Below are 23518 nucleotides of genomic sequence, written 5' to 3' on the forward strand. Positions count from 1 at the left end.
AGGCTGCTTTATGGGCATGCTACTTAATGGCTTTATCCACCTTTTCAAGCAATTTTCAATGGTCCCATGCAACTAAGTAATAAATGAAGCCACTTTGTAAATAGTTTTGATTAGTACTTTGCATCCGCACTACCAAAAGTGCAAACCAGCCTGAAACTAATGTAAATATTGTAGAGGCTGCAGAGTTCGGATGAGCATTGGACTCTTTCGAACAAGTGGTGCTAACCACTTTAATAGTACTAAAGTGATTAATGTACATATAAAGTATAACACTACTATTTGCTTAATTCAATGATACCAGTAAAATAGAAAGTAGATATTAACATTACATATTTTATGATAAGTGTTGCAGAATGTCACTCACCTGATTTATCACATATAGCATTAGATATCTGCTGAAAAATGTCCATTAATTTATCAAACTCCTCAACAAAGAACCATTTGCCCTTGGTTCCTGCCATTTGTACTAACTCAGTCTTACTGGCATTCTTTACTCCAACTGCAAGTACTGTGATTCCAGCTTTTTCAAGCAATTCTGAAGTTTTATTGAGATCCTTTTTGTCATGAGAGTCACCATCAGTTATAATAATCAGATACTGAGGGACCCCTCTTGGTTGACGACCACCATTCTGCTCACTAAAGTATCCCTTTGAAAATTGCAGGGCCTTGGCAGTATATGTATTTCCTCCGCTTCGTGTATCCTGTTCAATAGCTTTAACAATGTCATTTTTATTGCTGTATGTATTTAAGTAGAACATGTCATAATGGTCAGTTGCATAACCGAGGGCTCCAATTTGAACTTTATTTGGTGCTATATCTGATTTATTGACAAAAGATATAACGAAAGATTTCATTATCTTCGCTTGTTCAGGCTGGATACTAGTTGATGTATCAATCACAAAAACAATGTCTGCCTGTTGTATTCGAGGACAGTCTGTGAACAAACAAACATAAAATGTTATGTATTTTTCACTTACAACACAGTTACCATAAAGGCAAAAGTATCTTTTTTGCAACTTTCTGTATGCTAGATTTAATTATCACATATCCTGATGATTTACTTTGGTTCAAGACAAAGTTTAAAAAAAGAGATACAAAAAGTTAAAGCATTGACCAAAATGTACTCTTCGTCACTCAGACATTAATGGCTTATAGCTAAAGTACCAACAAAACCAACAACAACCATTTGTAATAAACTTTTCTCAGAAGGAACTGAAAGTGCAGTTTGGAAAATGCCTTCAAATATTTTTATTATTATTTTTTTTTACATTTTATTTTACATGCCACTGTGTTTAGTATATAGTATATACAAATCCTAATATCTTGCAATTATCACCAAGGCTATTAAAGGGCTTGTCCCGCGAAAGCAAGTGGGGTTATACACTTCTGTATGGCCATATTAATGCACTTTGTAATGTACATTGTGCATTAATTATGAGCCATACAGAAGTTATTCACTTACCTGCTCCGTTGCTAGCGTCCCCGTCTCCATGGTGCCGTCTAATCTTCAGCGTCTAATCGCCCGATTAGACGCGCTTGCGCAGTCCGGTCTTCTCCCTTCTGAATGGGGCCGCTCGTGCCGGAGAGCGGCTCCTCGTAGCTCCGCCCCGTCACGTGTGCAGATTCCAGCCAATCAGGAGGCTGGAATCAGCAATGGACCGCACAGAAGACCTGCGGTCCACCGAGGGTGAAGATCCCGGCGGCCATCTTCACAAGGTAAGTAAGAAGTCACCGGAGCGCGGGGATTCGGGTAAGTACTATCCGTTTTTTTTTTAACGTCTGCATCGGGTTTGTCTCGCGCCGAACAGGGGGGCTATTGAAAAAAAAAAAACCCGTTTCGGCGCGGGACAACCCCTTTAAGCTTAATAATATAGGGTGGGCAGCAGAAAATTAGTTCAGCCTCTCACTCTTATTAAAGCTGTCTAAAAGAAAATCTTTGTTGCCCATAGCAACCAATCACTGCCCACCTTTCATTTTACCTCATCATTTTAATAAATGACAGCTGCATTGTAATTGGTCACTATAGGCAACAAAGACAGATTTTCTTTTAAACAGCTTCCATAAGAGCATGGTACGGGGCTGCTTTTCTGTGGCCCACCCTGTTATATGACACTATCTATTTTGCATACCAAACATATGGAACTGGAGGGGATTTATTGACTTCTATGGGAGAGTGTTCTAGTCATGCTCTGTGACCTATACAGAGGTGATTGTGTAGGGAGGGGGAGGAGGTGAGCTGTGACCTACTGTGGATTCTGTGTAATCTATACAGTCTATAGGTATTCCCTTTCACGGTAATCCTGCCTGTGATGATAATGAGAAAACTGTGTTGCAATATTGGTTGATGGCTTCTCCCCCTTTGTGCATATCTATTTTGTATTATTTGTATGTGTATGATTATTTTTGTAAAAAAAACAACTTACAGCAATTATTACTTTTAGCTATTTTGAGGCTATGTATTCTTCAATTTGCTGTGGTAGTTTTTAAATTAGAATATACAGTACTATCTAGTTCTTATGCTATGATCTTAAAATATTCAAAACATCAATCATCTACTTTTTTAAAAATGACTAATAACACTGCCCAACAACTATTATAATATGTTAATTTCGGGACTTTAAAAGGGGTATTCCTATCATCCTATTGTATTCTGCAATGATCCTTCTGCTCCTGGCCATTCACCCATGTTAGCTCTTCTGCACAATCTTTCTGCTCCACTCTGTATGATCCCATCTCCTTTCTTTAGTGCACCAAGAAATGTAGCAAAAAAATAAAAATAGTATGCATGCTTATGTACTGGTGTAACTTTAAAAACAGCATTCTGCAGGAAGGAAAGAACTCCCATGCCACCGGAAATGAAGGATGTCCAAGGTCAGAAGTGTAGACTGCTATCTCTAATTTACATACAGAGATAGCAGTCCAAAAAACTAGTATCCACTTACAGCTAAATCACAATGAAGAGCAATTCAGCACAGTATAGGCCCATTTACATGCAAAGATCATTTTCAGATGATTGAAAGATTTTGTGACCTATTTGCATAAAGTGTTAATGGCCATTAACACTTTATCATCTTCATTTGCATGTAAAAGGCCCTCCAGGAGCTGTTTGTAGAGTCCAGCATTGTTCTCTTCGCGGCTCCTGGGAGGTTACAATGTTATCTGCGAACTCCCGTGGAGATAACAGCATGTGATCTATTGAGAGATACTTTATCTCTCTGCGGCTGAACAATGGATTTTAAGTTCACCTTAAAATCGTCCTACCTGCGAAAAGTGCACAATGCCCTTGTTTACATGTAATGATTATCGCTCATTTTTCGTCATTAGAATAAATTTTGAGTGATAATCGTTACGTGTAAATGGGCCTTAAGACAGCTTCTGTCCTAATTAACATGTCCAGAAACTAGTCTATTGAAATGAATAGGCAAGCAGAGAGGTGGCTGGGCAGGGAGCTTCCACCTGTGCTCAACCAGATATGCTCCTGAGATCCCGACCACAGTTACACAGAATGATCAGTAAGAAATGAGCAACCGTCGGCCACTACTCCTGGATCACAGCGGTGGCCGGTACCATGGCAATTACATGTCTACAAGCAAAAAAGAAGAATGACGACGATATCTTGAGAATGAAAGACGTTTCAAAACAAAAGTATACTGGTAAGATTCTTATTATAGTATGAACATTAAATATGAGTGGGATTAACGAGATGCGAATACCCCTTTATTAACCCTTTAAGTTTACATTGAGTTACTATTAACTGAAGATAAAAAATCAATAGTTGACTGTGATACATAAATAGAACTACTATGTATACTGACCTTCTTTACAGATATCTACAACCAAATCTTCTTCTTTGAATCTCAATGTTTCAAAAGACTCCACGTAATGTACTTGTCCTGTAGGCCCACTTATTTCTTCTAGTTGAGTTTTATTTGCATTGAATATGCCCACGGAGATAATATTCACACCACTATTTCTCAAAGACTCAGATGGAAGTTTAACTTCATCATGTGCTTTTCCATCTGTTATAAGGATAAGGAGTTTTTTCACGTTGGGTCTAGCACCTTTGTTTCCTGTGAAGTACTGGGACACAAATGTCAAGGCTTTCCCAGTGTATGTAGTGTTCTTTATGTATCCCATTTTGTCAATAGCTTCCCATATAATCTCTTTGGTTCCATCCTTATTTAGCTGTAACTCCTCCTTGGGGTTGTCACTGAATTGGACAATGCCAAACTGTACATTATTCGGCCCAACCTCTGTGCTGTTAACCAGGCTTTTCATAAACGCCTTCATTTTATTAAACCCATCTATGCCTATACTACCAGAGCCGTCAACCAGGAACATCACGTCAGCCTGCACTTTATGGCACACTACAAAGGCAAAAACAAAATATTTAATTAAAACAAGTTTCAGTTGAGTATTTCGTAGACATTTTACAGTATTTGGTTATATATTGCGTATTTTACCTTCTTTAGAGCAGATTTGATGGGCTACCAAATTTTTTATGTCTTTTAAAGCATTAAAATTGTTTACGAAATGGACCCTTTTGGGATCTCCGGCGATTTCCAGCAACTGAGTTTGGTTGGCCTCTTTAACTCCAATTGCATACATGTTTACTCTGTTTTTCCTGAGGATCAAGGAAGCCTCCTTCACACTATCAGTAGATTCTCCATCTGTAAGAACAATAAAATATACAGGCACATTCCCCGGCCTGGCATTGCGGGGATCTAAGATTTGTGTACTAGTGAAATTTATTGCTTCCCCTGTGTAGGTTCCTTTCCTTAACTGCCTGATGTTCTGAATGGCCTGTTTCAATTGTAATTTAGTGTAGTTATTACCAATACCAAACTCCAGTTGATGGCCAGCAGAGTACTGTACAGCTGCAATGCGAATATTCTGGGGCCCAATTTCAAACATATCTACTAGCTCCACCAGAAATGTCTTCATCTCTGTAAACTCTGTGGTTTCAATACTGAAAGAACCATCGATGAGCAGATAAATATCCGCTAACTCCGTCTTCTGACAACCTACAAAGAATTAATATTGCATTTAACAAAAATGAGAAAATAATATGTTTTATCACATAACTGAATAAGATGATTGAATTTACAGTCAATTGTCAACTTTCAGATTCATAATAGATTGAAATACAAAAATATCAGCACATAAGGTGATAAGGGAGCTCAGATGCATTATGTTTCTCAAGATAGAACTCATTATACCATTCAATCACTTTGTCAGGAAAGTCCTCGGTTTTGAATATGTGTTGTTACATCAGGAAAACTCCTTTCCCCATGTGGAAGAGTGTCTGCTATATCGAAAATGTACATATGAAATTCCTGTACAATGTGTATTCATATGCAAATGATATGTATTTATATCTAATTAAGACTCTTCACTCATGCCAGACTGAGAAGAGAACAAAAGTAAAGGCCTATTTACACATAACGATTATAGCTCAAAATTAGTTCAAACGACTGAAAATGAGTGATAATCGTTACATGTACACTTTTTGTCTGAACGATGATTTTAAAGTGAACTTAAAATCCATTGTTCAGCCACAGAGAGATAAAGTGTCTCTCAATAGACCGCATGCTGTGTTCTCCACGGGAGTCAGGAGATTACATTGTAACCTGCCAGCTGCCCCGACGAGAGCAATGCAGAAGAATACAAGTATTTAATAAAACAGACAAGTCAGAAGAGGAAACAGGTCCTCTTTAAGGATATACATAAGGCCTACGGATGCTTGGAGCCCAAGGCACCAGATAGTCCGTGCCTATAAGCTCCTGAAATGTAGATCTTATACTGACTATTACTATTCTTTAACTGAAAGATACTCCCTATTCTTCAAAAATAAGAGCTGTCAGCCCACAATAATGTACCATCTAAGAACATCTGTATCATCTAAACAGAATTTCTCTCTCATTATATATCATAATCTTACCTAGTTTTATCTGACGGGTGCGTGTTTGCGAGTGGATAATATGTCTTTCAACACTGTTGACAATCATTTTCAGTAAAAAGTCAGCTTTGTTTGAAAAATCAGAAAATGTCTTCACTTTAATCTGATAATTGTACTTTGGATGTGATGCGATTTCATCCATTTGTGTTTCATTAGCTTGAGAAACGCCCACAGTAAAAACTCTGACATTTTCTCGTTGAAGTAGATGGGCGGCCTCACTTACGCTATCTGCAGAGGACTTATGAGTGACCAGGATTGCTACTTGTTGCATTCCCTGGTTCTTCCTGCTTCCCAGAGTGTCACCAAACACCTGACTTCTTGTATAATTAATTGCACTTCCAACATTTGCAATCTTTTGATTTGAAGGTTGAAGGTCTCCAATATGTTTTTCCACAATAGATTTGTTGACTCCAATATTGAGGGAGACAATTACTTTTGCTTCGCTGCTGAATGCCACCAGGGCCACATGGATGCAGTAATCACTTATCTCTAGACTGGATACGACGTTCATTAAGAAATCTTTCAAGTCTTTGTTTTCCGCCAAGCTATGTTGAGAAGTATCCACCATTACCACCAGATCTATTGCTATACCTTTGCCACACACTGAAAAGGAACAGAAATATTGCTGGTTAGGAAGCAAATAAAATACCAACACAAACATGCAAGTATAGGAAATATGAAAGTCAAATAGCTTATATAAAAACCAGGCTTAGCTCTACCCAGAATTATTTTAAAACTTTAGGCTGTGTCGTACAGTGTATCCTAACCAGAATTTCCTATATATCTGGAGTTCTTCAGAACCTGGTCAAGGGTTCTTCAGAAGATGGCAGCAAGAACTGTTACTTTCAAAGAAAACATAGGAGATTAATTTCAACCGATTCAAAGATGGGCACACAGAAGGCTTTACCTGCACCTACAACAAGCTTGTATAAAGCAGGAATGGTAGTAGGTATTACCCGGCTGTCAAAAAAACTTCAAGGATTCCCTCATGGGTCCTCCTATTGAGAATCACTGTTATAGCAAACATTTTAAGATCATGCCAAGTCTCTAGAGAAGTAATGTCCAAGCCAAAACATCTGTAAGCACCCAACAGTGTTAAAATTGATGCTACATTTTTGATGTGGGAACTTTAAATGTTTTGGGTTTTTTCAATTTTATTTTTATGGCCCTTGTGTGTGCGGACCAGCATTATCCTACTGGACAATGCCTCTTGGAAGCCGCCATGAGAGGCAACTCATATGGCTGCAGGATGTCCTGGATATATTGCTGAGCTGTCATTGTCCCTCATACCACTACTGCGGGAGACCAACTGTCATGTGCGATGGCCCCCCAGACCATCACACAGTGGGGGAAGTGTGCCGCTCCACAGCAAAGGCAAGCAATTCGTCGATATGACCTTCCAGCTTCTTGCATTCCAATAATGCTCCCATTCTCAAACTCGTTAACTAGACAAAATCCCTTTGTTTGCATCATAGATGCATCTAGTGGTCAACAAGCTCTACACAAGCCGAAAGAAAGGTCACTACACACAAGGAGCCTCTGAGAGCACATTAGATCCTCTAGTGGCAAAATATGTTCATCTAATCACGCTACAATTCTCATCATTTGTATATCTGCCTGAGATGGAACTGCAGGATGAGTTTTGCAGCAAATCGACAAGTTCTAGGTGCTCGATTTTTTTGGCAAAGAGTCTAAATGTCTAAAATAAATATAACATATATTTATTTATATTATATTATATATTTTACCAAGACTGATATGAAATATCATTTAGGTACAAAATCAAATACTAACTGAAATAATTATGCCTTTAAGGAGGCTTACCTGCAGATGCATTACTCATTGGTTGTACTGTAGTGGGTGGGATGGTTCCTAAGAAAACAAAGTCAATTTAAAAAAAGGTAAAACAATTTAGAAATTTAGGCTAAACATTGTTCCTAGATAGAAATAAGCCTCATATAGCCAAAAATGAATGGAGTAATTATGAACAGGGAATATTCCTTAAAGGATTCTATCACCAGGTTAATGTTGCCATTACGGCACCATACAATAGTGACAAAAGACCATGATTCCACCACTGACTCTCCTCCTTTGTTTCTTGCGGTGGTTTTCATAAAATCACTCTTCATCAACTGCAACACGGGCATTGATTAAGCAGCCGATTGACAGTCTCACCTTACAGATGTAAAGTTGAATTACCTATCACTCGTGCTGGAGTGTTCAAATTGATCTTCCCTTCCAAATAGCCTTCTCCCTGGATAATACGCTGGCTTGGGCGCAGCACTCAAAAGATAAGGATGAAAAAGTTCCAGGACAGAAAGTAAAATCCACAGATGTATTAGATATGTATTAAAAACATGAATAGCAGTTGGCAGACTCTTGTTCAAGTATGGCCAACGCGTTTCAAACTTTTTCGGTTCTTAGTTGGCTATTCATGATTTTAATACATATCTAATAAACTTGTAGGTTGTACTTACTGTCCTGGGACATATCCTTCTTATAGTTTCACCTTCTGCTGCCCATAACGAGAAAGCTGCCAATCAGCGGTGGGCGGATAAGAGAACTCGCAGCTCATGAATATCAAGGACTCTGGAAGGTACACACATGAGAAGGTAAGCCTCAGGTGTGATCTCAAACTGGTGAATACTTCAAGGGAACTCAGAAACTGCAAGGAAAATTACATCCCCAGTTGCTTCCTTGCTTTATCATTGGAATGCTTCTGTTTGTTAAAGGGATTGTCCCGCGAAAACAAGTGGGGTTATACACTTCTGTATGGCCATATTAATGCACTTTGTAATGTACATCGTGCATTAATTATGAGCCATACAGAAGTTATTCACTTACCTGTTCCGTTGCTAGCGTCCTCGTCTCCATGGTGCCGTCTAATTTCAGCATCTAATAGCCCGATTAGACGCGCTTGCGCAGTCCGGTCTTCTCCCTGGTGAATGGGGCCGCTCGTGCCGGAGAGCTGGTCCTCGTAGCTCCGCCCCGTCACGTGTGCCGATTCCAGCCAATCAGGAGGCTGGAATCGGCAATGGACCGCACAGAGCCCACGGTGCACCATGGGAGAAGACCCGCGGTGCATCGTGGGTGAAGATCCCGGCGGCCATCTTGCTAAGGTAAGAAAGAAGTCGCCGCAGAGCGGGGATTCAGGTAAGTACTAAACAGTTTTTTTTTTAACCCATCCCTTGTGTTTGTCTCGCGCCGAACGGGGGGCCTATTGAAGAAAAAAAAACCCGTTTCGGCGCGGGACAACCCCTTTAAGTAACTGATTGTGACACTTATTTTATCTTAAGGAACTTTTGTGAAATTAAAAAAAATTGTAATTTAGGCTTAATAACACAAATTTTCAATCAGTAGGCTTACCAGTTTGTTGAGCAGGTAACAGCTCCAACCAGATAACCGCCACAAATAAACCAAGTAGAAATTTCATTTTCAGACCACAACTAGGTAGTCGCTGAAGGAGTCTAGAGGTAAAACTTCACAGTGAGCAGAAATATCAGTTATTTATAGCCAGAGCAAAGAATTCACCAAAAATACAGTTTCTGTGATTAAAATGCATTTTCTTCAACAACAGAGGGGTTACTCCCTGATGAGGCTTTATGGACAGTATACATGGGAAATGTTAATAGAGTGCAAATAACATTTCTTCTCTCGCGTCATACATATGGACAAGTAGCATGAAACTAAAAACCTCTGCAGTCCCCAGGATCAATTATTGGTACTTGAATTTTAACAATTCAGCAAGTCTGAGCAATGTATATGCTCCGTCATTTGAAAAAGTTGCTTTGGAATTCGATAAGGCACCGTTCACACTTACATTTAGGGATTTCTATGACATTTTTCAGCTTTTTTTTAAAGCTGGATAGACTAGCGCAGGCTGCATTACTATTCTTGCCATCAAAGCTATCAGAAGCCCAATTGATGTATATAAGACTCTGTTCTACTCAATGGGTGCATGTAGGTGTCAGTTTGAGTTGGTTGGAAAATGGATGCTTGTAAGAACAGACCCTTAATGTCAACTGTTTGCATTTGTACATTTGTCTTTTTCAAAGAGGAATTCAAAACCGCGGCATGTCAATTGTATCGTCATTTCTGCTGCCGGCTCTCTCCTCTCTATGGGAGAGATTCCCGCAGTGGAATACAGGCGGTCAAGCCGAACAGCAAGGGTTTTGAAGCTGCCTTTTCACTGTGGAGATCTCATGGATTTTCTGTGCGGTCACGCTGCAGACATTTTGCAAGATTTCCAGGATTTCTGTCCCCATGTGAACCAAGCCTTAATGGGTTTTTCCAACTCTTAGGCCCCCTGCACACAGCAGAGCTGGATTCTGCATTCGGAATTCTGCATACCTGCTGTCTTTTCTTTTCATCTGTATTGTGGATAGTCCGCATGGCTCGACATGCTCAATACAGTTTTTTTTTTTAACTCCTGCCTTTCCTGCGGAAGGGCCGGGGATCGGATGGCTTCCATTGACTTCAATGGAAGTCATCCACTGGGAATTCGCGGAAAAAAGGAGCATGCTGCGATTTTTCATGCGCTCGCAATTGGTTTCCGCAACTGTGCAGTAAGAATCGATTTCCCATAGCATGCTATGGGTGCTATTTGCTGCAGATCCACGGTGCAGATTCCACAACTAAAATTTCTGTCAGTGAGCAGGAGCTCATAAAAAATTATGACCTATTCGCAGCATCCAGAAGATAGGTCATCAATAGCTGATTGGTGAGATTCCACCATACGAGACCCTGGCTGATCTGCTATTTGCTAGGGTGCTGCCATCTTGTACAGTCATCTGTCGTGGTATTGCAGGCACAGCTATCTGCTTCTTGCTCTGAACAGGGTTACAGCTGCCCTGGTGAACAGTTGATCAGCCAGGGTCCTGGGTGGATGATGCCTGCCAATCAGTTAATGATGACCTAAAAATTGGTCACCAATTTTCAAAAGCTGAAAAACCCCTTAGAGGGTAAGGAAAGCGGTGATTCCTTAGACTTCACACCCCACGTCCACTGTTTATTAGATTTCAAATTGGCAGCAGATTGCAAGGAAGAAGAAAAAGTATTATATGTAGAGGTGAGCGAGCACGCTCGGTTAAGGCAGTTACTCAAGCGAGAACCGCTCTTCTCGAGTAACTGCATACTCGTCCAAGAAAATTCGGGGGTGGGGGTGAGGTGGCCGGGGTGAGCGGAGGGTTGCGGGGGGAGTGGGGGAGAGAGAGAGATATCTCTCTCACTCTCCCTCCCGTTCCCCCCCCCAAAAAAAAATTTTCACGGATGAGTATGCTCACTCGGGAAACTGCCTTGACCGAATGTGCTCGCTCATCTCTAATTATATGCAATTCGCAAACACTAATCTGCAATAAGCCTGCCCCAGATCTGTTCAAGGCAGTAATTGATTTACGATATTTTCTGAAGCTCTTCATAAGAAATATAACTTATAATGTTCTTTGAAAACAAAAAGAAAATATTTTAAAGCCAAATAATGAAGTAATCATACACATTGTTCCTTTCACCACTTTAATGAGTCAAAATAATCCCTCACAGATGACAGTGTGGGATCCACGCAGTTTAAAGGACTTGAAATGACAATTGTACAAAAGCCAAATAATGAGCTAAGCAATGGCACAAAATACAATGTCGCTAAGGACGCAAACAACTAACGCTTTACATGCCCGCTTTTTGTTTCTGTGTTTCTTACTTCATATCAGAAGAAAATGTTTATTGTAAAGTAAGGAGTTTGGTTTGAGTCCATTCACAGTATGGGAAAATCTTCTAAGTTGTAAAGGTGGCTGGAGATGAGTGGTCTAGAATAGTGTTGCTCGTCATGATCGGCCGGGAGATTTTTACTTAATTAGATTGGATCATCCCTTTCCAATTGTTAGCAAAAATTGGCAAAAATATCAGCTTTCTGCTTGGAGCAGAGAGGACAAGTCTGTTGGCTCGGCACTGCTGCCCTGCAGTGTTGGAGTTCTAGGTTCAAATCAGACCTTGATGGGGATTTGAGCCTGGCACGCCACCACTGCAAGGTAGCCGTGCTAACCACTAGGCCACCACCACCAGTTTTGTTCAAGGAACATTTTGGAGGCCAAATTAGAGAATCTGATGTTTATTCCCATTACTTCTAATGGAAGTCGGAATCTGAAGTCTCCATTCACAATTCTTTTCAAAATCGGGTCGGTCACTCTCGACTCGATTTATTTTAACAATTGCTTAACACAATGTGATATTAAGTTCTGTAATCACATGGTCACTCTTTGCCAGACAGGAACTTTAGAATAGGCCATTAGTGTTTGATAGGCAAGGGTCCAACACCCATAACCTCTGCTAATCACTATAAGGAAGTACAACATCCACTTCACTGACACAGATACAGCACTTTACCCAAAAGTGTGATTGTGTTTGCTACAGCAGCTCCCTCTTATTCACTAATTAGGCATCACATTGTGTGGGGTGACTATGGGGGCATCACTAGGGGCATCTTTACTGTGCGGGGACATCACTACTGTGAAGGAGGACTAAGAGGGCATCACACTGTGTTGGGAGAACTAATGGGGCTTCAGTAGGGACATCTTACTGTGTCGGAGGTATAACTACTGTGAGAGGGCACTAAGAGGGCATTATGCTGTGCATCTCTAGAGACACTTTCAGTGTGGTGGAACTAAGGGGGCATTATTTCTGTGAAGGGGCACTAAGTAACATAATATTATGAAGGCACTAAGGGGTATTGCTAAGGGCACATTTTCTGTTTGAGGGCACTAAGGATTTTCTTTACTGTGTGAGGAGCACCACTACTATAAGGGAGCACTAGGGGGATTTCATTGTAGTGGGGAACCTAGGGAGGTACTGATGGGGCATCTCTACTGTGATGAGGCACTAAGGATGCATCCTTTGTGGGAGGCCACTAAGAAGGTAGCCTTACTGTGTGGTTTTCATGAATTTGGACGTTCATGAACGTTTTATTGACGATATTTTATTAATATGGGATGGTGAGATAGAAGCTCTTAGATTACTTATTTCCAAGATTAACCACAGTGATTGTAATTTGGAGTTTATCAGTAATATTAGTCCAGTAGAAGTTGTTTTTTTTAGATTTGGTATTGTCCTCTGTTGATGAGGTCATTAGCACAAAAACATACTTCAAAGGGGGCGTGGCTTGACAGGGCACCGGAACGGCAGCAAGCTTCTAGGCTCCGTTCGGCCAAGGCACTTATACCGACAACAAAGCTTACCGGAGATTTCACCGCTTTCCCAGAGCAGCAGGAAGGTCCCAGGACACCAGCGATGCCTAGGAGGAAGGATTCCAGGCAGACTCCGGTGAGACTGGAGTCATTCTTTGCAGCGCGCGGCCCCGCTCCTGTAATGGCCGCCGGAGAAGCGCTGGCACCTGCAATACCGGAGCCAGAGCTGGGAGAGAGCAGCGGAGCCTCAGCGGAGGAGGAAATAACAGAGAGACAGCTGCTGATGTCGGGAGAAGCAAGCGACGGCTCCCAGCACACTATCGGTCCTGATGAAGCTGCAAGGTCAGTACAGGGGGGGAAGAATAGCATAAAGGTGCCCCCACCTAAAATGGCGCCGGCCACGCCACTCTCCAACAGCAGATCTCCCACTAGCAGTCCTGCCAAACAAAAGCAGAGAATGTCTGCAGAAATAGAGGGAACAGAAGATGTGGCTACTGTTAATGAGAATGCAGCAGAGGGAGGGTTAAGTAACCTTGCAGCAGCTAACAGACCAGTCACTGAAATTTACATAAAGGAAGCAATAATGGCCCTCAGGGACACCATACAGACTGACATGCTCATGCTAACAACAAAAGTAAACTCCTCTGTCCAAGAAATTAATGACAAACTAGAGAAAAATGACAAGAAGATGGGGGAAATTGTCGCGTCACACAACTCCCTAATTGATGCGCATAATGATCTAGAAGACAAAGTAAACAAGCTCCAACTCAAGTTGACAGACTTAGAGGATCGTAACAGGCGCAACAATGTGAAGATAAGAGGCATACCAGAAAAAGTATCTAACGCAGAACTAGCAAACTATATTATGCACTTCATGCAAGCCCTGCTTCCTAACACGCCAGAACATGATCTAAGAATCGACAGGGCCCACAGATTGCCGCGCCCGAAATTTTTGGATGAGAATATCCCCAGAGATGCGATAGCTCGTATCCATTTTTTTAAAACAAAAGAAGAACTTATGAATGCGGCAAGAAAAGCCCAACCATTTCCACATCCGTATTCCGAATTGCGCCTGTTTATAGATCTCTCGCAAGCTACACTAGAAGAAAGAAGAAAATATGCAGAAATAACTTCAGCCATGAGGAAAGCAAAAATACCCTATAAGTGGGGATTTCCAACCAAAATAATAACAAATAAAGATGGCAAATACCATATCTTCCTCAACCCTAAAGCCGCCACAGAAACTTTAGCTTCATGGGGAATACCCCTCCAAGCATCACCAAAGCCACAACCCAAGCGGGACCCTAAAGCTCGCCACCACTCCACCAAACAAGATTCTTACGCTGTGAAATGAAACAACCACAAGAAATCGCCGGTAATTACAACTTACTACTCATAGTAGTGCCTGCCTATTGTAGCTGGACTTTCACCCCCACGAAATATGCAAGTCCAGACTTGCAGTAACTTGTTCGTACTGTTACATATTTGGGTTCTCCACGTTGCGGCACACAGCTGCTTTCTGCGGCTGCTCAGAAGAATGTCATATATGGAGGACCTCGTTTTGTTTTTCCGTTTTGTTTTTACAGGCATCTCTCGATTTATGGATCTCCCGTACCCACAGCAATCTCTCCAGATTCCAATATCATGACTGTGAAAATACTATCGTTAAATGTCAACGGTTTGAACTCGCCCTTCAAAAGAAGAAGCGTCTGGAAAGAAGCGTTCACCCACGACGCCGAAATAGTATGTATACAGGAGACGCACCTGCTAGACAGCGATTGTAGTAGAATGTCACATGGCTCTTACCCTCAGGTCATTTTTGCATGTGCGCAGAAAAAACACGCGGGAGTGATGATAGCGGTTAAAGAGGGCACATCGTTCATCATAGAAAAACAAATTTGTGACCCGAGGGGGCGCTTTATAATTTTAACGGGAACCCTTAAAAACCAAAAAATAACTCTGGTTAACACATATGTCCCTAACACGAAACAGATAAGCTTCCTCAACAAACTAAAAAAAAAAACAAATAAAATTGCGCAAGGGCCAATACTCATGATTGGGGACTTTAATTTAATCCCAGACAAGGATATGGACACCACCAGTCCCACACTTAAAAGAAATGCCACGTTGAGCAATTGGATATATAAGAATGCGCTTTACGACTCATTTAGATGCTTTAACGCCTCGGCGAGAGAGTACTCGTACTACTCGCCGAGACACAGGACCTTCTCCAGAATAGATCTGTGTCTGGTGGAGAAACCACTGCTCCCATCAATCGCAAAGGTGGACATTGGCACTGCCACGTGGACAGATCATGCCCCACTTACCGTACAGCTAAAAATAGATGGCCCTAACATATCAAATAAAACATGGAGGAATAATGTATACTTGATGGCAATCCCGTCGTATAAGAAGGAAATTCAAGAAGCCATATTGGAGTTTTTTAAATTTAATGACACCCCTCAGATAGACCCAATTGTTCTATGGAATGCCCATAAAGCGTTCATAAGGGGTATTCTGATAAAGCTGGGATCAAAGTATAAAAAAGACAAGTCAAGAAAAATAGATGAGCTACTTACAAATCTACATCTCAAAGAAAGAGAACTCCAATCTAACCCTTCTAAAAAAACACACGATGATATGCATAAAATAAGACTAGACCTTCGGAGACAGCTGTTGGGAGACTTTGAGAAGGAGGTAAACGCTCAAAGAGCAAACGTGTATACCTCAATAAATAGACCCTCAAGATGGATGGCCAACTTGTTAAGGAGAAAAACTATAAAAGCCAACATCCCCTATATTTGGAGCCACCACAACGAAAAAATTAAATTGACACACCCAACACAAATAGCAAACGCATTTGCGACGTACTATAGCAGTTTATACAACTTAAAAGAGGATGCCCAAACGGTCCAGCCAAACAATACCTCAATTCAAAATTTTCTCAAATTGGTGAATCTACCGTCTTTAAACCAAAAACAGGTGGAGATGGTGGACGAACCAATTTCTATCGCCGAAGTATCCAAAACATTAAACTCATTAAAAAACAATAAAGCACCCGGCCCGGATGGATATTCGGCAGAGTATTATAAGAATTTTCCCAAACCATTAACAGAATATATGACGAACATGTTTGAAGCCGCCATGCAAAGAGGCAATTTCCCCCAAGAAATGTTACAGGCCACGATTGTAGTGTTACCAAAACCCGGGAAAGAACCGAACTCTCCAAAAAACTTTAGACCCATATCCCTGTTAAATACTGATATTAAAATTTATGCCAAGACCCTCGCACAACGTATTCTTCAGGTACTCCCGCATATAATACATTCGGATCAGATGGGATTTGTGAAGGGGAGACAGGCCTCGGACAGCACCCGGAAAATTCTAAATTTATTACATTTGATAGAAAAAACACAAACCCCAACTATCATGTTAACTTTAGATGCCGAAAAGGCTTTCGATAGGGTTCATTGGGGATACATTTTTAAAACGCTGGAAAAATTCGGATTTGGAGAAAGAGTTATTGGTGCTGTCCGGGCTTTATATTCCTCTCCAACTGCAAGGGTCCTGGTGGATGGTGTGTTATCAGACCCACTGTTGATAACCAATGGTACACGACAAGGATGTCCATTATCCCCGCTTCTATATGTAATGGCTATAGAGCCTCTGGCGGAAATGATCCGTGTCGACCCGAATGTGAGGGGTGTTCCGGTGAACCACAGGCAGTACAAACTGGGACTGTTCGCGGATGATGTAATATTGACATTGACTCATCCCTTGGGATCACTGAGGGCTGCCTGTGCGACACTGGAGTACTTCAGTGGGGTCTCTATGTATAAATTGAATGTAGACAAGTCACTCATAATGGGTATGAATGTGTCAAAAAAGCTGAAAGAGGCAGTACAAGCGGAATTTCCATTTGTGTGGCGAGAAAAAAATATCCCGTACTTGGGAATAGTCTTAACACCGCTCCTCAAAAATATAGAAAATGAAAATTACCCTAAATTACTAAACACAACACAAAAAGAAATAGACCATCTTGCTAAGCTGAACTTGACATGGTTTGGTAAGATTATGGCCTACAAGATGAAAATCCTCCCTTTAATATTGTATTACTTCAGAGTCCTGCCCATATTTATATCTAATCCCACTTTAAGTAAGCTTCAGAAACAACTTAACATGTTCATATGGAGCGGAAAGAAACCTCGCATAGCCCTATCAATTCTCTCCTTGCACAGAAGAAATGGTGGTGCGGATATACCTAACATACATGCATACTACAAGGCCATTATTTTGAATCAATCTAAACAGCTACTACCCAACAGTGGCGACTTGGGTTGGCCCACCATAGAGAGAGGTTTCATGAAAAGCATCTCCGGCCAGGCAATAATGTATGCCATCTCAGTTAAGAAACACATGCATCCAAAAAAAATAAAGCTACAAACCTCCGAGGTACCCGTAACTTTGCAGACCTCGATTGACCTGTGGGGAGAACTAGTGGACAAATTTGGGCCGGAAGAAAACACGAGCAAACCTGTCCTACCCATAGAAATACTATACTTATACTTGCCTGATATGGACTTGAAACCTTGGATAGTTAGGGGCATCAGGCAAATTGATGACCTTGTGGGGTCAAATAAAGTTAAGAATTTTAATGAGCTACAAATTAAGTACGACCTCCCAAGAAGTGAATTCTTTAATCACTTAAAGATAAGCTCTTTCCTGAATGACACATCATTACACAAAATTGTGCTTCCAACAATACTGATAAACAAAATAAATCCAGTAGGCTTAAAAAGTAAATCCGAAACAAGATTTTTTTATGACATTATGACCAACAATACATCATTGAAAAAAAAATCATTTATGTTAAGCTGGGAAAAAGAGTTGAAAGCAGACATATCAGAAAGCTCATGGGCTAGAGCATTGTCACTAGCCTCCAAGTCTACAAAAGGCCTGGGAATATTGGAGACCCAGACCAAACTATCATTGAGATGGTACTATACCCCTTCTTTAATCTATAATAGATCCAAGATAGGCGATGGCCTGTGTTGGAGGGAATGCGGTCAGAAGGGAACGCTTTCTCACATTTTCTGGACTTGCCCCAAATTAAAATTGTACTGGGACAGGGTATTCGCCTTCCTGGACCATACACTTGCAAGCATCATACCTAGAAGGGCAGCATTAGTCTTGCTACTGGTGGGTATCGAAGATCTCCCACGACAAATAAGACCTTTGCTGGCACACTCACTTATGACAGCTAAAACCATAATAGCAAAACATTGGAGGAAACCAGACCCCCCAGAATGAGAGGAGTTCAAATACCGTCTGGCAGAACAGTATGCTAGCGAAAGATGGCTAGCAATTCGAAACAATACGACTAAATTATTTGAAGCACAGTGGGATTTGTGGAGATCCAAATATGACCATTGACAAGATATCACAATCGTAGATGCCATGTTCATTGTTTAATGTTCAATGTTTATTGTTTAAAACTTACAGTAATAAAAGAGTTCATATGAATCAGCATAATATGTATATCCCAAGGTGCTCTGCCAAGCAATATATTGTTGAGTCAGTTAATATATTATCTAACAACTCTCTCACAGACAGAATTGCCAATAACATACAGTGTTGTATCAGAGTTTCTTTGTTAACCACACTCTCGTTAGGATGTATTGCAAAAAGATACAATACAATGTACTGTATATATTTTCTTGTTATTCTATCATTGCTGATTGTACACAATTTTATATTATAACTCAATAAAAAAACTATTACAATAAAAAAAAAAACATACTTCAAACATACGGATTGCAATAGCCACTTGAAGTTTTCAAGTTGCCATAAGCAAAGTTGGAAGATAAATATTCCATACGGACAATTTAAACGTGTCTGAAGAAATTGTTCCTCGATAGAGAGTTTTAAACAACTGGCATTGGTTTTAAAAAATCGTTTTAAAGAGAAAGGTTATCCATCGAGCTTGTTGGATTCTGCGTATGACAGACACTCTCTGAGCCTACCCCCCAAGGAAAATATCCGATTATGGATAATAAAGAGAAAAAGAAGGATTTTAGCAATAAATTATTGTTTATAACAAAATATAATACTCAATACAAGGCCATTGAAGGGATTTTAAGAAAAAATTGGGTATTTTAAAAAGGGACTAGAGATGAGCGAGCACACTTGCTAAGGCAAACTACTCGAGTGAGTAGTGCCTTATTCGAGTACCTGCCCGCTCATCTCTAAAGATTCGGCTGCCGGCAGGGGGTGGGGAGCGGCAGGGGAGAGCGGGGACGAACGGGGGGGGGGGGGGGAGATCTCTCTCTCCCTCTCTCCTCCCGGCTCCCCCCTGCTCACCGCCACAACTCACCGCTCTCCCCCGCCGGCAGCCGAATCTTTAGAGACGAGCGGGCAGGTACTCGAATAAGGCACTACTCGCTCGAGTAGTTTGCCTTAGTGAGTACGCTCGCTCATCTCTAAAAGTGACCCTTTTTTATTTGACGCACTCCAGGACTAACCGAGAATCATATATCATAGAAATAAAACACTCCAGAATATGGTGGCACCATCAAATCTAGATAAGAGGTTTTCAGTACAGGAAAAAAAAACCCACAGAAGAATTAGTGGTTGGGGTTTTCAAGTGCAATAGAAAACATTGCAAAAGTTGTACATCTATTACACAAGGCAGGAAGGAGATCTACATAAAGCATGAACAAAAAACCATGAAAATGAATCCGTTTTTAAATTGTAGTTCCACATTTGTTATTTATTCATTGGAATGCCTTGTGGGTTACAGTATATTGGCATACAACAAATTCCCTGAGGACACGCATTCATCAGCATCGATTCAATATCTCTGCGGGTTTCCCAAAACATAGTGTTTCTCGCCATTTTTTGGAAGAACATCATAAAGATCACACCAAGTTGAAAGTAACCCCCGCTTGAGTGCATAACCTCCAGATCATTTTACCATCTGCGAGCGAGGGAAAGGTTCTGGATATTCAGGACGGAAACATGGGCCCTTAAAAGTTTTAACAAGACCTTAGAGAAAATATAATAAATATATATATGTGTCCGGAGTGTTGCATATTTATGATAATGATTTTATGCACACATATTATAGTGATCTTGTATACTATTCTGAGGATATATGTGTCCTCAATGTTGCATATTCATTATAATGATGTTTTTATTGCACATTTATTGTAATGCTTTCATGCACTACTAAGAAAGGGCTTAATTTATTAATTAGGATGATTCTATTTAAAGATAAAGGCTGGGAAAGCTAAATAGTAATGATGATATGTGAAGGTCTGACCCATGTTGGTACCTATGGCAACCGTGATGCGGTCGCTCAGGCTATCGGCAGTGTGATCGCGTCGTCACGTCTACACGTCACACGCAATTGTGGAACGTAACGTGCGTTCCAACCAGTGGAAATCACGTTACCATTCAATTACGTCATCACGTTGACATGTGATTTGATGTTTGAGACATGTGTTCCATACAGGGGCAAACACGTCACATGTGAGTGGACGTCAGCTGGCCAGCGCCGGGAGTGCATCTGACACAGCGGGCTGGAAGATGGCGACTCACCCACAAGATAGACACTTGGTATGTAATGTAGCTGTATATAAGCATGCTCATGGATTTGTAATGTATGCTTGAAGAAGGCGCATGTTGCGCCGAAACCCATTGCATAGTAGTGGAACTTTATAGTGACATTTTTGTGACATATTCTGCTTTTATAAAATAAGCCTGCAGGCTTCTAGGAATTTTATGTTCTTTGCAAAATAAATAGTACTTATTTTGGATTGGAGGATCCACTGTCTATATGTTCCTGGACGAGGCGACCCTAAACAGCGCAGAAGTTTTTTTCTTTTTCTATTGTTCTTTATTTTTTCCCGTTTTTTAATGCAAAATCCGGGTTTTACTTGGGCTGCAGCTCTCCAAATCATTGGATGCCTTGAAAAGGCTTATCTGAATTCATGGTGCTAACAGATAACCTGCCCAGCACCAGGTGAGTTGAATTCACATTATATGTATTTGATTGACTCTACAGTGACCGCCAGGCACTCTCCTATTTATTTGTTACCGACCTTGGAAGGATGGAAGGCTGAATCAACCTTGGGCTGGCTACCTGAACCAAGCAGGGATTGAACCTGTAACCTTCAGGTTGTGAGCGAGAGCTTAGGACTGCATTTCTGCTGCCTTAACACTCTGCTCCACATGAAGCTCTATGTGACTTTTATTAAGGGGGCATCCTTATTGTGTTGGGGCCACTATAGGGCAATGTTACTGCGTGTGGGGGTTCCAAGGGAGCATTTTTAATTTGAGGTGGCACTAAGGAGAGGCATCTTCACTATATAAGTGCACTATTACCGTGTGCCATACATAGAGGGCACTATTACTGTGTGTTACTCAAAGAATGGCATTATTATTGTTTGGTGGCACAAAAACACTGGACAGGATTGGTAGGATTAGAGATGTGGCTTAATATTAATAACATTTGTTATAAAAGGCTACGTGCACTTCAGGGGTTGTCTCTTCTTCATTTTTGAAAGTTGGCGGTGTGCTGTTAAATTGTAGCTGGACAGCCGGGTGTTTCCTTAGTATTTTTAGCACTGTTTGTGTGAAGGGTTTTGTGATGTGCTTGGTGAATACAGCTGGCCAAGATCAGTTTAAAATAACTTCCTTTTTGTAGGACTGAATTTGTACATGTGCCAAATAGGTTAACTGAGAAGACAGCGATCCCATGAGCTAGTGAACTTATCGCTAAGTTGTCACATTATATACATTTACGACTATACAAGAAAGCATCAAATAACTCAAAATGAGTAGAAAGCAATGAAAGGTTACTTGTAGAGATGAGCGAACCTACTCGTTTCTAGTAATTACTCGATCAAGCACCGCGATTTTCGAGTACTTCCGTACTCGGGTGAAAAGATTCGGGGGGCGGTGGGAGGTGTGGCAGAGCGGGGGGTAGCAATGGGGAACAGGGGGGAGCCCTCTCTCCCTCTCCCCCCCCCACTCCCCGCTGCAACCCCCCACTCACCCACGGCGCCCCCTGAATCTTTTTGCCCGAGTACGGAAGTACTCTAAAATCACGGCGCTCGGGCGAAAAAGGGGCGTGGCCGAGTAGGTTCACTCATCTCTAGTTACTTGACATTCTATGTAGAAAACCTGTGAAACGTTATCGGGTTGTCCTGTTGTTGTATTATGGCAGGTATGTATATATATATATATATATATGTGTTCATTGTTTCCAGGAATTTTGTCTTCGATTTGGAAGACGGAATTCTATAATACTTTGAAACTATAGGACAGATTCATTTTGTATTTACTTGCCAGACTTGTACTTTATAGCGTGACCTATTCTCTGTCCATGGTTCTGATTTAAATAGTGTCATTGTTGGCCATGTTTTCATCTTACTTTTGTATTAAAACATGCAACTTGTGTTTTTGAAGCTCTCGCCAGTCATACGCAGAAGAACAGAAGGTCTGAGATCTAAGCCAACTAGACCAGGTGCCAATAAAGAAGGGCTATTTTTCATTTTAAATCAAATAACAAGGACTATACAAAGTGCTGTGAGTCACAAACAGCGTGCTGCTGGAGACTAAAAATGGAATCGAAATTCGCTAAATCTGTCGTTTTTATGTTCTTTAAATACTGAAGTGTTTTCTGGGAGTAAGTCAACTTTTCAGCTCCTTCCTAAGGGCTCATTCACACCAACATAGATATGCTGTGAATTAAAGCACGCTTTCTTTGTGTGTAATTCCCGTGTATAGAACCCATTCATTTCAATGGATTCATTCATTTGCGTATTTTGTGGTACATTTCGGTTGCGTAAAAATAATCGTACCTTTTGCGTATTTATGTACCAAAATACTCCTGTGTGAATGCACCCTAAAACTACAACATACATACAAATAACCTACTTGGAAGCTTTTTAATTTCACCCAGCACAGTGTTCTTATACGTCATGTGATAATATTACTGAATTGCTGGCAGACACTTTGATGCTTTATCCACCGTTAGCGAAAGGTTAAAAAAGTATTTATATGCTAAAGTCTTACCTCAGAAAATAACAGAATATCTGCCAAACAAATATATATATATATATATATATATATATATATATAGCAAAAGTTATATACTGGAAAGCTATAGGGAAGTTATGAAAAAATCCCCACACTCAGACAAGCCTTTTAATGTCAGTCAGCAGACAAATGAAACAACTCAAGTGCAAGTGTATATATTACAGGTTAGCCCAGCGATCTGAGTCGGGAGGGGTATTGTCTCTCCTTGAGGAGAGTACTTGGAAGGTGAGGGATGAGACTTATAAGGCCATGCATGCTCCTTTGGGTAATATGCAAATAAGGA

The 23518-nt window shown here is 40.8% G+C and overlaps 1 protein-coding gene across 1 annotated transcript in view; it reads right to left on the reverse strand.

The window, feature by feature from the left end:
- The window catches only part of LOC136586937 (collagen alpha-6(VI) chain-like), a 126674-nt gene that overhangs the window by 98938 nt on the left and 4218 nt on the right, over positions 1-23518 (reverse strand). Inside the window, exons 2-7 of the mRNA XM_066585279.1 lie at positions 9326-9426; positions 7784-7831; positions 5942-6562; positions 4464-5024; positions 3816-4367; positions 365-934 (exon numbers count right to left, since the gene is read on the reverse strand). Of these exons, the coding sequence (XP_066441376.1) occupies positions 365-934; positions 3816-4367; positions 4464-5024; positions 5942-6562; positions 7784-7831; positions 9326-9392 (2419 nt within the window). The 5' untranslated portion in view covers positions 9393-9426. The remainder of the gene's footprint in view (positions 1-364; positions 935-3815; positions 4368-4463; positions 5025-5941; positions 6563-7783; positions 7832-9325; positions 9427-23518) is intronic.

Source organism: Eleutherodactylus coqui, chromosome 12 (assembly GCF_035609145.1).
Source record: "Eleutherodactylus coqui strain aEleCoq1 chromosome 12, aEleCoq1.hap1, whole genome shotgun sequence".
Lineage (NCBI taxonomy): Eukaryota > Metazoa > Chordata > Amphibia > Anura > Eleutherodactylidae > Eleutherodactylus > Eleutherodactylus coqui.